This window comes from Lissotriton vulgaris, chromosome 7, assembly GCF_964263255.1.
Source record: "Lissotriton vulgaris chromosome 7, aLisVul1.2, whole genome shotgun sequence".
NCBI classification, from domain to species: Eukaryota; Metazoa; Chordata; class Amphibia; order Caudata; family Salamandridae; genus Lissotriton; species Lissotriton vulgaris.
In genome coordinates this window covers 1,346,109,444-1,346,124,528 of record NC_141695.1, presented here as the reverse complement: position 1 = coordinate 1,346,124,528, position 15,085 = coordinate 1,346,109,444, and the positions used below count along the sequence as shown (strand labels likewise).

The window sequence follows — 15,085 nt, the reverse complement described above, 5'->3', positions numbered from 1 at the left end:
TTACCAAGTTTTTCCACCAGCTTCAGCATCATTCCTCCGATGTGCACTTCCCCTGTGACCCATTGAGGTCCGTAACCAGGACATATAACTCCCACGTCCCATCCGCATAGCAGCCATCTGGCATCCTTATGCCGTCCAGGGCCATGATTCCTTCCGGTCAGTGGGGCAGAGGAAATGGCATTAGCTGCAGCGCATGCTCCGCTCCAGGACTGTACAGACACACAGAGGCCCCCTCAAACTCAGTATTTACAACTCTCGAGCCTAGATCCCAGCACGTTCAGATGTAATCGATGCCTTCTCCGTTATACGATGCACGTAGATGCGGCTGGCCCAAACAGATGCAACATGCAGCGCTCCGCAAAATCAGCCAAATGCAATCGAGCACGTGGCATTAATGCAGTGCAGGCTGGAAGGAGAGTCGCATGGGCTTAATTTATGTAAGGGGCATGCCCCTGTGATAGCTGATGTCATAATCACTGAAATGCAAACAGGATTTGGAACAGATCTTTAAACTTGCTAGGAATTCGGTTAAAATGTATATGCTTTTAAATGACAAAAGTAGTTGAGCAAATACCATTCTGCGCAAATATAAGTTTAAAACTAACCCAAGTGGGTGAGGAAGGGTGACCAAATAATCATGGGCTGGTGTGCAAATGTGTGAAAATATTTACTATACTAAAAGAGCAACTTTTTGCCCAAATAAAATGCAGCTCTAGGACACGTGTCCTGACAGCACCGCTCCTCGGGTCCTGCCACTAAGGACACCCGAAGCTGGCTGGCAGGATGCCGTAAGGAAAAACCGCCCTTTAGCGGCAGCCTTCACTTTCGCAAAATAAAAACCGTTGTTCACCTGTTCCCGTGCCAAACAAAGCAGCCCAACAGGTTTTACTCAGTGAAGAAACGGGACCTGGAATTAAAGGAAAAAATCCCAGCTGAAGCAAGAGCTCACTCTCCGGGCTTCACAACTGGAAACCCCCCCAGCCTGAGCAGACCCCAACGGACGCCCAGCCTCTGGCGCCGGCCCCAACCATGGACTCACCTTTAGCGGAGCGAGTCCGTTAGTGACAAGCGGACCCCAATATGGAAGCGTCCGTCAAGGGTGGAGAGAGGGGTCACCTGCCACAACGTTCCACACAGGAAGCTGCCCGGCCTGGCTCGCACACCCCTCAAAGGTGACTCTTTCCTTCGGCTGGCGTTAATGGAGTCCCGGTCACCCTTTCTCACAGGCGATAATGTCACGCTCTCGGCTCGTTCAATCTGGCTTGCCTTTCATGGACAGTCTTGTCACCACTCCCCCTCTCCTCCTCCCCCTGTGCTTCCCAACTCTCCCTGGCTGCCTCCCTCCCTCTCCCTGCGTCCGCAGGGCCCAAGGCAGCAGCAGGAGAGAGGGAGAGAAAATAAAACTACAGAACTACTGCTGCAGAGCGGAGTTACAAATCCGCTAGGTCGCAGGACGGGGTGGGCGTTCGGGGACCCGAGAGGTTAGGATGAGCACTGGCAACAATAAAAAACCCAGATTAGCCGCCAAGTGCCCTTTTATGGAAGTGAATAAGAGTGAGGATTGCATCCAACATCCGGGGCCTGGAGGAGCGCGGGGGATAACACAGGACAAGGGAGGCGCAGAGCAGGCGGGATGCCTGACAGGCCAGCGCCGTGCCATTACTTTTTGGTCCAGTTAAGAACAAGCGCTCACCAGACAGAGACTTTTCTCTTTGTCGGACGGCCCACTTGGACAGGCTCGTCCGACTTACTTCTGCCGTGGCCCCATAAAAATTAGAAACCTTTTACAGCAGAAGTAAGTCGGACGAGCCCGTCCAAGTGGGCCGTCCGACAAAGAGGAATGTGTACTTCACACTAACATTGAATGAAAAAAGAAGGGAGGCCTCCTCTATAATTAAATAGGGGACAAGGAGTCTAATTGGGAGGAACAAGAAGGAGTCCCACAGCAAATCAGCTCAAGAAAGAAAGAACCCAAGTGTAGTTCACATATTTCACTAAATACCAGATCTGGCTTAAACTTTACACCATAGAACTTAAAACAAATGTTGAGAGAAAATATCAACCATAAAGAATGTGTATCTTATAAAAATATGCAATTTATTACAAGTCAAATATAAAAACAAATAGTTTGAACAATAAATGTGCCCTAACAAACAGTTTCTAATTCATTTAAAAACAATTAAAAATACAGTTTATTTTTTAAAAAAACGTTTCATCACGAATATCAGATGTTCTTGTAGTCGACGCAGCGTTTCGGTGGATTGGTGATAGCACCTTCCTCAGGACAAACAATTCTATAAAAGAACATTGTAATTAGAAACATGCCATGATATGACAGACTGGCATATTCTACCATTTTATTTTTAACATTATTCTTGGAATCTAGGTGCACATTACGACACATAAGAGAGGCAATTTTTAAAATAAATAGTTATCGTGAACACATTCTCTTGAGAACATTACATGAGGCATTGGGTTTATGTGACTATACACTTGGGTCTTTAAAGAAATGAGAACGACTAGTCCTCATGAGGGTGGGCTATGGAGTTCAGGACGCCTGTAGCCTACCTGTGTGTACTCTTGACGCTATCCTCACAGTATTAATTTTGAGGGGTTAGCTCGGGTCAGCTTCAATTTTGAAAAAAATTTTTGGTGAGTAGCATTTGGGATAATATCACTAAGGGTACCTAGCCTAGAGAAGCATGAGCAGTTGGTTAAATAAAGAAACCATGAATTCTAGAAATGTAAGACCACTTCCTTATCCCTACAGTGCTCCTTTTTACATCTCGGTGGCCCCCCTCCGGTATCCTCATCAATACAGAACTTCTGACAGAATAAGGTAAAACCAACACTTGTTCTTAAGGAATGTCTATAAAGGCAGAATCATGTCCATAAACTAGGACTTAGGAGGAAATAAGAAGTAATAATTATTTTTTCTCCATTAAGGAACCACAATATTGGAAATTAAAAACTCCAGAAGTCAGATTGAAGCTGACCCGAGCTAACCCCTCAAAATTAATACTGTGAGGATAGCGTCAAGAGTACACACAGGTAGGCTACAGGCGTCCTGAACTCCATAGCCCACCCTCATGAGGACTAGTCGTTCTCATTTCTTTAAAGACCCAAGTGTATAGTCACATAAACCCAATGCCTCATGTAATGTTCTCAAGAGAATGTGTTCACGATAACTATTTATTTTAAAAATTGCCTCTCTTATGTGTCGTAATGTGCACCTAGATTCCAAGAATAATGTTAAAAATAAAATGGTAGAATATGCCAGTCTGTCATATCATGGCATGTTTCTAATTACAATGTTCTTTTATAGAATTGTTTGTCCTGAGGAAGGTGCTATCACCAATCCACCGAAACGCTGCGTCGACTACAAGAACATCTGTGATATTCGTGATGAAACGTTTTTTTAAAAAATAAACTGTATTTTTAATTGTTTTTAAATGAATTAGAAACTGTTTGTTAGGGCACATTTATTGTTCAAACTATTTGTTTTTATATTTGACTTGTAATAAATTGCATATTTTTATAAGATACACATTCTTTATGGTTGATATTTTCTCTCAACATTTGTTTTAAGTTCTATGGTGTAAAGTTTAAGCCAGATCTGGTATTTAGTGAAATATGTGAACTACACTTGGGTTCTTTCTTTCTTGAGCTGATTTGCTGTGGGACTCCTTCTTACTTCACACTAACCTCTTTCCCATTGGCTGGCCACCGTTTAGCCTAAACGGTGACGCCAGCCAATGGGGAAAAGGGGCGGGGCTTAAAGCCAGATACTCAAAGCCCTTCTAAATCATTATATCTCACCAACGAGACTGCGCATGTGCGCAGCTCTAGGCTTCGACCTAAAAAGGGTAAACTTACATTTGCTCCTGTCAGAGAAACAGGAGTTGTTGGTTCGAGGCATGTGGGCTGCTGAATTCATATCTGTGCATAGATCGCCTCCTAGTGTTGGGTCCGGATGATTGCACATTGTTGTCCTGGAAGAGTCTTCGAAGTATCACGAGATAGGTGGCTCCTCCCCTGGACTACAGTGCGCATGGGCATCGCCTCCATCCCCAGATTGTTTTTTTCCGCCATTGGGTTCGGATGTGTTTCGGTTCCCTCTGTCGGAATCGATAATAGTTTAACTTTCCTAACTTGAGACCAAAAGGTCTTTAGGCTTGGCGTCGGTATCGTTTTTCGTTCGGGTTTGACTATTCTTCAGCTCCGAACTCTTGCTGCCCTTCGGCGTGCTGTCGGCGCGGACGGGCCTACACAACGCTCCAGACATGGAACGAACCCCGTTCAAGAGGTGCCCGGTGTGCACCTCCAAGTATTCACACCTCGACGTGCACCCAGTGTGCAACAAATGTCTGTCGCCGGACCATGATGAGACCAGGTGTATGGCCTGTTCCAAGTTCCGGTGTAAGAAGACTCTCAAGCTTCGTCGGGCCGCTAGACTCCATGCCCAGTTATCAGCGCCCCCGCCAGACAACATCTTCGAAGAAGACGTTGGAGACGACAATGTCTTTCAAGTTTCGGACTCTAGCCCGGCGTCGGAGGAAGAAAACTACGACGCGGGAGACGAGGAGTTTGATGAAGTCGTCGGTGAGGTAGGGGATGACGATGGGGCCATTGCCACCGTGGAGGATAGCTCAGAGGAGGAGCATCCTCAGACTGACTCAGGGGTCAACCCCCATTATACGGCCCAGGTCGAGGGATCGCCTTCGGGCCTTACCCAAGACCTTGTTAATTGTCCCACGACCTCGCCTACGGGCCCGGCCACGGACATTTCTGATGTGCCACTCCCGTTGAAGAAAACAAAAGTGAAGCCATCGGGGTCCACACCAACGGTTTCGAAACCGAAAGTGAAAGTCGCTCTGGTGGGACAGAAGGCTCCAGAGGCCTCGAAGTCGAAGCCGAAGGCGAAGACGACCGACGCGGCCGCGTCTGCGCCGAAGGTGGTCGAGGTCGATGACCCGAAGAAGGCTCCGAAGAAGCGTCAGGGCGACGCCGAAGCTCTGGCTGCGCCGACTCCGACCGTCAAGGCCAAGGATGGTGATGTGTCGGCTCCGAAGACCGTGCCTTTCGCCGACCCGACTCCGGACTCGGGGAAATCGCTCGAGCAGGTCCAGCCCTCTCCGGCCTTGGCCAAAAAGGTCGTCGAGTCCCTGCAGAGGATTCGGAAGGACGCCGAGGCTCCCCAGCCAAAGGATGTGGTGCCGAAGCCTACACCGAAGCCGGCAAAGGCGCAGACGCCTATCCGCTACACGCTGCCGCCGAAGACGACGCCGAAGGCTTTCGCTCCGAAGCATGGGGCCGGGGTGCCCTTGAAGGTGGTGTCAACGCCCAAGGCGTCCTTGGTGGTGCCGAAGCCTCGGCTCCAGCCACTCGCAGATGAGGAGCGTCGAGAGGTTATCATCTACGCCAACACCGGGAAGCTCTCTCTCCTCAAACGGAAGATCACCACGGAGCCGGTGTTGGAGCATTATCGTATTCCACTCAAAGGCAAGAAGGACTCTGCGGGTACTTCTGCCCCTATAGAGCCTGCATCTCCACATAATTTAGAACTTTCACTAACGCATTCAAACGCTGGGGAAGGTGACGGAGATGAAGAGGACGAGTACAATTATCCAGCATACTCGGATCCAGAGGAGGTGCATGAACCTTGGTCTGCCGGAGGCGACCCTGAGGACCCTCAGTCGGGTCATGAACCGCAGCTTTTTGCAGCAAAGACTTCACCAACAGAGGACTCTGCAGCCTTCAACGCTCTGATTGAGAGGGCTGCAGCTAATCATGATGTTGACCTACATTCAGATCCTGTGGATGTTGACTTTTTGTTTGACACTTTCTCAGTGGCTGAGAAGTCAGTCAAGACATTGCCTATGCTGAAGGGGGTGCAGAAACATGCGCCAGAGGTTTTCAAGGAGCCCACTCGGGCGCGAGTCATCAATCCTCGTATTGATAAAAAATACAAGGCAGCGCCCTCGGATCCGACTTACATCAAGGGGCACTTGCCACTGGATTCTTTGGTGGTATCCAACGCACGTAAGCGGGCGAACTCGCAGACCACGGGTGACGCTCCTCCCCCAGACAGAGTCGAAAATATTTGAAGCCTCAGGGAAAAGAATTGCTGCGCAGGCAGCTAATATTTGGCGCATCTCAAACACGCAGGCCCTACTTGCACGCTATGATAGGGCGCATTATGACACCCTAGAAACACTTCTGCAGCACTTGCCTGATCAGTACAAGGAGGCAAGGGAAATGTTGATTCAGGAGGGGAAGCTGATCACCAACGCTTCCATCAAATGTGCGCTGGATGTGGCTGATACCGCCTCCAGGGCAATCAACACTAGCGTGTTGCTGAGGAGACATGCATGGCTTAGAATATCAGGATTCAAACCAGATATACAGACGACCATCCTGAACCAAACAGTTAATCCTGACCACCTGTTTGGCCCCGAGGTGGATGCGACACTTGAAAAAATGAAGAAAGACACGGACACCGCCAAGTCTATGGGGGCCCTCCAGTCTCAGCAGTTTCGGGGTGGTTCCTTTCGCCGCTCCAATAACAGAGGCACCTCAAGGGGTCAGGCATCACAGTCCACACAGTATTACAAGACCAACACCCAGACCTCATACACCAACAAGGGTAGAGGTGGTTACAGGGGCAACAACGTCAAAGGCAGGGGACGTGGAAACAACAGCTCCAGGTCCTCCACCGCCAACAAACAGTGACGCCTTGTCACTGCCCCCCGACCACACAACACCGGTCGGGGGGAGACTCCAGCAGTTCCTGCCGCCATGGAAATCCATCACCACGGACAGGTGGGTCAAGTCTCTTATCCAGTACGGTTACTGTCTGGAACTTACTTCCACTCCACCGAACATACCTCCAAGAAGCCGTCCTATGTCCGGCGAGCACTTGCACTTGTTGCAGCAGGAGGTTCAAGTCATGCTGCAAAAAGGGGCAATAGAGCTCGTCCCACTGCAAGAAAGGGGAACAGGAGTTTACTCTCTGTACTTTCTAATCCCCAAAAAGGACGGATCCCTAAGGCCCATCCTGGACCTCAGGCCCCTCAACTGGTACATTCTATCGGAGCACTTTCATATGCTCACGTTGCAGCAGGTCCTCCCCCTGCTTCGACAGAGGGACTTCCTGGCTACGCTGGATTTGAAGGATGCGTATTTTCATATCCCCCTGCATCCTTCCCACAGGAAGTACCTCAGATTCACGATTCAAGACCAGCACTACCAGTTCAGGGTTCTGCCTTTCGGGGTCACCACAGCGCCAAGGGTCTTTACAAAGTGCCTGGCGACTGTGGCAGCGCATCTACGACGCCAGAACGTCCACGTCTATCCCTATCTGGACGACTGGCTCATTCAGGCAAAGACAGAACAGCAGTGCGCGGACCACGTGTCCCGCACTATTCACCTCCTGCACGATCTGGGATTCTCGCTGAACTATCCAATATCCCATCTCCAGCCCGCCCATATACGGCAGTATCTGGGCGCAACAATAGACACTCTGGCAGCCACTGCGCAGCCAAATTCAGTGAGAATCGCCAGTATCCAAACGCTGATCCAACGATTCAGACCTCAGCACTCGCTTCCAGCGAAAGTGATCATGCAGCTGATAGGCATGATGGCCTCCTGCATCTCCATCGTCCCGCACGCGAGACTACATATGCGTCCGCTTCAGGAGTGCCTAGCACGTCAGTGGACTCAGGCTCATGGGCAACTGACAGACCTAGTGTTGGTGAGCGGTCGGGCATACAACTCTCTGCATTGGTGGAATCCACAAAACCTTTGCAAAGGCCGACCGTTCCAGGAGCCTGTGCCACAGATTATCCTGACAACGGACGCTTCTCTCCAGGGATGGGGAGCGCATGTACTCCACTACACAGTGCAGGGACTATGGACACTACAGCAAAGGAAGATGCACATCAACGTTTTGGAACTGATGGCAATCTTCATGGCCTTGAAGGCCTTCAAAGTACATCTGTGCAACAAGGTCGTGTTGATCCGGACGGACAACATGACGGCCATGTACTACATTCAGAAGCAGGGGGGCACACACTCTCCGCAGCTGTCTCATCTGGCTCAGAGCATGTGGAAGTGGGCCATTCAGAGGAACATCTTCCTCATGGCAGAGCATCTCCAGGGCAAGGACAACCAGATGGCGGACCTGCTCAGCAGGCACAGCCACCAAATGCACGAGTGGGAGATACACCCATCAGTACTCCAACCGTACTTCCAAAGGTGGGGTCATCCAGAGATAGACCTGTTCGCCACAAAAGAGAACGCAAAATGCCAAAGCTTCGCCGCCAGGTTCCCACACCCGCAATCGTAGGGCAATGCGATATGGATGAACTGGTCAGGCAGATTTGCGTACGCTTTTCCCCCAGCACCTCTGATACCGCTGGTGGCACGCAAACTCAGGCAGCACTCGATGACTCTCATCCTGGTTGCCCCAACGTGGACTCGCCAACCATGGTACACAACGTTTCTGGAACTCTCCGTGGTACCGCATCAAAGGCTTCATCTCACGCCCAGCCTTCTGACGCAGAGCCATGGCGACATTCAGCACCCAGATCCGCAACAGCTCAACCTGGCGATCTGGCTCCTGAAGTCCTAGAGTTTGGCTACCTCAACCTTCCCCCCGATTGCATGGACATCATTCGGGAGGCAAGGAAGCCCACTACTAGAGCTTGTTATGCGGCTAAATGGAAGAGGTTTGTCATTTACTGTGTAAACCACAATATTGACCCGCTGGATGCTTCCATTCAGAACATCATTTGTTACCTGTTCCACCTGTACCAATGCAATTTGGCGTACTCTTCCATCCGCATTCAGTTGTCTGCAATGGCAGCATACCTCCAGAATAGGCAACACCTATCACTTTTTAAGGTCCCTGCTATCAAGGCTTTTCTGGAAGGACTCAAAAGAGTCATTCCACCACGGACACCACCAGCTCCGGAATGGAACCTCAATGTGGTTCTTACAAGGCTGATGGGTCCTCCCTTTGAGCCACTGCACTCTTGTGAGCTTCAGTTTCTGACTTGGAAGGTTGCTTTCTTAGTAGCAATTACATCGCTACGGAGGGTTAGCGAGTTGCAGGCGCTCACCATCCAGGAACCTTTCTTCCAAGTACACGCTAACAGGGTGGTACTCCGCACTAACCCTAAATTCTTACCCAAGGTTGTATCTCAATTCCACATGAACCAGACAATTGAGTTGCCAGTGTTTTTTCAAAACCCAGAGTCGCTGGCGGAGCGGATGCTCCACACCCTTGACGTTAAAAGAGCCTTGATGTACTACGTTGACAGGACAAAAGATTTTCGTAAGACCAAGCAACTTTTCGTTGCTTTTGCCTCACACCACAAGGGAAACGCTATCTCCAAAGCTGGGATCGCTAGGTGGATCGTGAAATGCATTCAGATCTGTTACGCTAAGGCTAAACGCACTCTCACAATTCCACCAAGAGCCCACTCCACCAGAAAGTTGGGGGCCTCTATGGCTTTCCTAGGTAACATTCCCTTAGAAGATATTTGTAGAGCAGCCACATGGTCTACCACACATACTTTCACTAAACATTACTGTGTAGACGTGCACTCCAAACAGCAGGCAGCTGTTGGTCAGGCTGTTCTCAAAACACTTTTTCAGACTGCCGCAGCTGGCACGGGCGGCCGCCAATAATAGGAGGACTGCTATGTATTCAATGCACAGATATGAATTCAGCAGCCCACATGCCTCGAACTGCAAATGCTACTTACCAGTATGCATCTGTTCTTGGCATGTAGGGCTGCTGACATTCATATCGCCCACCCTCCTCCCCGGCGCCTGTAGCAGCTGCAGTATTCATATATATATATACATATGCTCATAGCATGGGCATCACTCACATACTTCACTCCATCTCTGCCAATGGCTAAAAACAATCTGGGGATGGAGGCGATGCCCATGCACACTGTAGTCCAGGGGAGGAGCCACCTATCTCGTGATACTTCGAAGACTCTTCCAGGACAACAATGTGCAATCATCCGGACCCAACACTAGGCGGCGATCTATGCACAGATATGAATGTCAGCAGCCCTACATGCCAAGAACAGATGCATACTGGTAAGTAGCATTTGCAGTGTCATGGTGCAAGGTGTTGACACTTGCTGTAGGTATACACCTAACTCTTGTGAACATTGTCCATGCTGGGGATGGAGAAATTGGTGTAGTGTCAATAAAAAGACCAAAGCCTTCATGAAGATTTGGGGTCCAGTGGCAAGCTATCAGGCCAAAGATCGCAGAGATCCCAGTTGTCTCAGACTGTTAAGAGTCTTTCACATTGCGGAAGACACTTCTGATGGTACAACTATTGTCTATCGTGTAGAACTCTTTATACTCTTGAAGCATTGAGTTTATTTGTAAAATCAATAAAAAAGGAATAGAAAATTACTAATATGGGTTGATTTGTGACCGAGTGCATCGACTGAGAGTATTTCTGTATCCAACAAGCCTGAGAAATAAGGCTGAAAGGCAGAGGGAACCAATGGCATACATACTAGAGGGGGGAATTTACAGTTCCAGCCACCTTGGTGGGCAGGAACTCGCCAAGGGACATTGAGGGTAGTACGTTTTTTTAGAAGGCCTGAAAATGAGATATAAATGGACATCCGCCGGGAGTTCAATATACTAAAGGATGAGTTGTCACTTTCAAGTTGAAGAGGAATGTTGAAACGTGATTTTTATTGACGGCCATCCCCTGGTTTTGCAAATAAGGAAATTGCAAATGACTCTCTGCCAGTGCTTCTGAGGAAGGAGTGCACAGTAATATGAAGGGTGCAGTTTATCTGGTAAAAATATGGCCTAGGTGACTGGTAAATGTTTGCACTCTGATCAATACGGCTTTACACCTGGACAGTTGGTGTGGGATGCATATGTGATAAAGTCGTCTGTGAGTCCAGGACATCAGAGAGTGATGTGAAGAGGTGCCCATTTCAGAGCAGTGTCAAGTACACAAAGGAGGTGAAACATGGCAGATGTACCGCAAAACATTAATCGAACCATATGCATTTTTGGAGCAGCATGACCCATCTCCTCTCTTATCATCCTGATGAAATACCCAAGAGCCTGGGATAAGAGAAAAAAATATTTTGTCGGAGCAGATTCAAAAACATGATCGTCTGTCTCAGTGCTGGGTTCATGGGCGCCTTAAACCACTGAACCTAAGGGCCTCTTGCTCAAAGGGCATGCCAGGGCCTTCAGCCTGTACTTGTATTCATACTCACACTTTGGTGTGTTTGTTTCTTTTCTTTTTTGTTTCCTTTTTCTACAGAGTCACTCATTAGGTTACTACACCAAGAGGGGTACTTGTAATTCACAGCCCCTTCACACATTAGTAGCAGGTCCATTTTTCTGACACTAGGTGCCGGGAAGTGGACCTCTAGGTATTAACCTCCCCTTTGGTCCTGAAGAATGCTGCTTACCCTTCGGGTACACTTTAGCAGAAACATGTCAACCCTTTATAACACGGTGAAGGGAGATTAATGTCCCATATCACCGACCACTTCTTTTAACTACCATACCTTTGATCCCTGAATAAACTAAGGATATGGACAAGGGTTATGTTTTTTAATACACTTTTTCACTCCCTCCACGGCCATCACTTAGATTTAGAAGTGTATCCCTGTCTCCAGGGGTATGCCCGCCCTCTATCAAACCAAGTTTTTAGAGGGCGAGGTCAGCCGATGATGAAGCATGACACCGGGCGGTGTGTGAGGCCAGTCGTAACTTTTTATGAGATGCCCCCATTGGCAGCGCATCTCCCCCTAACACTGTAGATACCTTTAGGAACACAATCTAGGGGCAGTCTACTTTTGTGGATTCATAGTAGAGTGGAGGCTGACTTGCCCCTTAGCCCCGAGCCTCTGGTTCCCACCCTTGCATCTGCTGAGGTTAGTGTGTATGCCTTCAGCCAGAAGACCATGTCCTACAACTCCATCTTGGAGCACTAGAGTGCAGCTTAAAACAAGCATTGGCAAAGCCAATAGCTCTGGCTTTTATAATGTGAGTGCTGAGTTGTTGGCTTTGCTAGTGTTTATCTGTAAAGTGCTGTTTAAAAAGTAAAAGAAAACAACTTTTCAAAATACTGGATTAAAAAAAAATAAAAAATTATGGTCTCTCAAAACCATATATTGAATCAATGGTTTCAGTCTTCAGAAAGGCATGGTTTATTTGTCAAATACTTTTCTTTGAGAAAACTTAACAAACTTAAAGAAAAATTAGCAAGTGTTACAACATAAAGTGGGATGGTTGCAAGGCATAACTTTCTTTCCTCAGGATTCGGCCATTTGGTACCCCAAGCAGTAAATTTATGAACATCCACGAGAAGTGTCATGCTGAGGACACCTTCTGTCTTTTACACCAGCAGAGTGAGTGCGGCAGATGATCCTCCCCCTGGTGGCATAAAAGCCTTCATGTGCCACAGCTTGTGTTTTCTTTCAATAAGTGGAATGTGGGAGATAAAATAAAAACAACCCTTAAAGCCACACCTCAGCAAAAATATCCCAGCTCCTGTGCATTTACAGAAACTGCGGGATGGTGAGCCGACATGTCCAGGGCTGGGGATGATTTAGAAGGGCAAGCAGCACATGAGCGATAAAGCTAGAAAACACATACACTCTTATTGAGTACTGAACCAAAGAAAAAAGGAGTTCCCTAAATGTGAGCAGTGGAATGATATGTCAGCTATTCAAAAGGATAGTAAAGAGGCTATGTTCCTGGGAAGGGACAAACGCAGGAAGATGAAGGCAAGCCATTGAATATAAAGCAAGCAATAAGAGTGACAATGAATCAAACCAATGATGAGCAATGGGTGCCCTGTGAGCCCACAACACCATTCATTAAAATAGGTCTTTCACAAACAAACCGCTTGTGCTATCTGGTAGGCAAGACCTAAAATGTGGGATGGGCAGAAATGGAAAACACATAGCAGCTGCCAAATCATGTTAAGGAGTTGATCCATTCATCAGTGGATGTATCTAAACATTTGCTGGGTCGAACCCTCCTGTCCGAGGGCATGTGACCACTTCCTGCGTCTAACACCAGATGTTGGTTCTTTGTTAAGATAGAGTTAGGACATGGAACAAATAAATCCTCATGTTTAAGGGGCGTGGTTTCAGGCACACTTCCCAAAAGAGAAAGTTCAGTTTGAAAGGAAAAAAAAAGCACTTTGCAACTCTGACCACTAGGTGGCGGTATATATGCACAACATGTAACTCTAAGGCAGTTTTAAGCTACAAAACTGTTGTTACATATAATTGTGTTGTTTATTTGACATGTACAGCCTACAGAGATTCTAGTAGGTATACTTCAATAACTTTATTATGGTAGCATCCGCACAGTGAAATCAACTGCATGCAGCCAGCTCTTCCCCAAGTCTAGCGCATAAAAGGCTTGACTTTTATGCTTTTATAATTTTCATACTCAGAAATGTAAATGTAAAATAAAGTACTGATTTGAGTTTCACTCTATATTTCCTATCCTGCATACATCACTATAACTACAATAAAGAGAGCTCAGTAGGCTAGAGGCTTGCTGCTGAGATGTTTATGCATTTTAGGCTCCTATGAAAGGTAAAATCAGGACACTTGAGTGTGGTCAAAAGGAAATGCCCGTCTTTTAAGTGCCAATCCAGTTTCTTGTGTGAACTTTGAAAATAATCCAAATTAATAATATTATATTAAAAATATGCAACCCTTTAGTCAATTTTCCAGTCAAACATTTATTCTCTGAATTGTGTTGTAGATACCGAAGATGCTGCAAGGATTTTCGATGGGCTGGCAGAAGCAGCTCTGCACTATGTCAAGCTGGATAATAGAGGGGCCAAGGTGACATTTGGCCAGTTTGCCAAGAAGCTCAAGGTTTGAACAAGATAATTATTTATTTTAGCACCCCTGCCCCCACTAATGATCATACCCAACTCCTACTAATTTCACTCCACCTCAAAGACACTGAAATAAATGTACAGAATGATCTCCTTGAAAGCTCAAGATTATTTCCTGTAGGACCACAAAAGTCCCCTGCAATGTGGTGAATGTGCATCCCTGCCCTGAGTGCCCCAACTGCGCCGATATCTGGACGTCTGATGTTTGGTCATGGGCGCACATGGGATATGGATGTGCACTATGACCTAGGCCAGTTTCATGGTGATGCAGCCTTGTTAGACTGGGAGGAGAGCAGAAGCGCCACCCTCCGAGTGGTAAAGGGCTACTGACCTTGCTAGGAATTAAGTGACACAAGCAAGGTGGCGGCAGCATACCCTTTTTGTGTTTCATTGTAATCAGTAGTGTGAAGAGGCCTTTTTACCTGGGTCAATGGAGTGGAGCCTATCGGCACACTCATGTAAATTTCCGCTGCTGTGTACTTAACTCACGCTTGTCCTACATGGTAGCTGTGCGTAGTGCCAGCCGTCGCCATGGCTCTAGATTGCTGACCTTAAGAGACTGCGGATATTAATTAGTGGGCTGGTTATATACTTTGTGTGCATATATTACATACTTATTTTATGACAAAAGCAAGTATTTGACTGGACAATCTGCTTATTGTGATTACAGTTTTTTCCTTTGAGTTTTGCGTCTATATATTAATTGCTCCCACTTACCCATAAAAAGCCTGGGACTGCTTGACACCCGCTACCGGTTGGCGAGCTGCTTGATGATCCGTAGTGGGTTAGGCCCCCTGGGACAGCAGGAGTAAAAGGCCACAACCTCCACTGTTGGGCCCAGTAACCCCTGCCTGTCCTATGGCCCTCTGAAAGTGGTTCTGGCAATTATCATAAAAACTGGATTAACCACTAACCTTGGGTTCCGTAGTAGTATACTGCCTGTCCTAATTCGCTTTAACTCCTCATTAGGGCAGTAAGAGCTAAATAAATGCAGTTGCCATTAAAAATGATATATTTGTAGTACATGTTTCAATTACTGATGGAATCATCTGCGCTCTGTAATGTTTGGTGGTTTCAATGGTCAGGACGAAGTTTGAGCCATTTAATTGCTGATGGGTATGACATTTCTGGTTTATCCACAGTGCGATTGTA

The 15,085-nt window shown here is 47.5% G+C and overlaps 1 protein-coding gene across 1 annotated transcript in view; it reads left to right on the top strand.

The window, feature by feature from the left end:
* Positions 1-15,085, top strand: part of LOC147703662 (RING finger protein 112-like) — a 247,865-nt gene that overhangs the window by 169,025 nt on the left and 63,755 nt on the right. Inside the window, exon 10 of the mRNA XM_086932000.1 lies at positions 13,795-13,910. Coding sequence (XP_086788126.1) covers positions 13,795-13,910 — 116 coding nt within the window. The remainder of the gene's footprint in view (positions 1-13,794; positions 13,911-15,085) is intronic.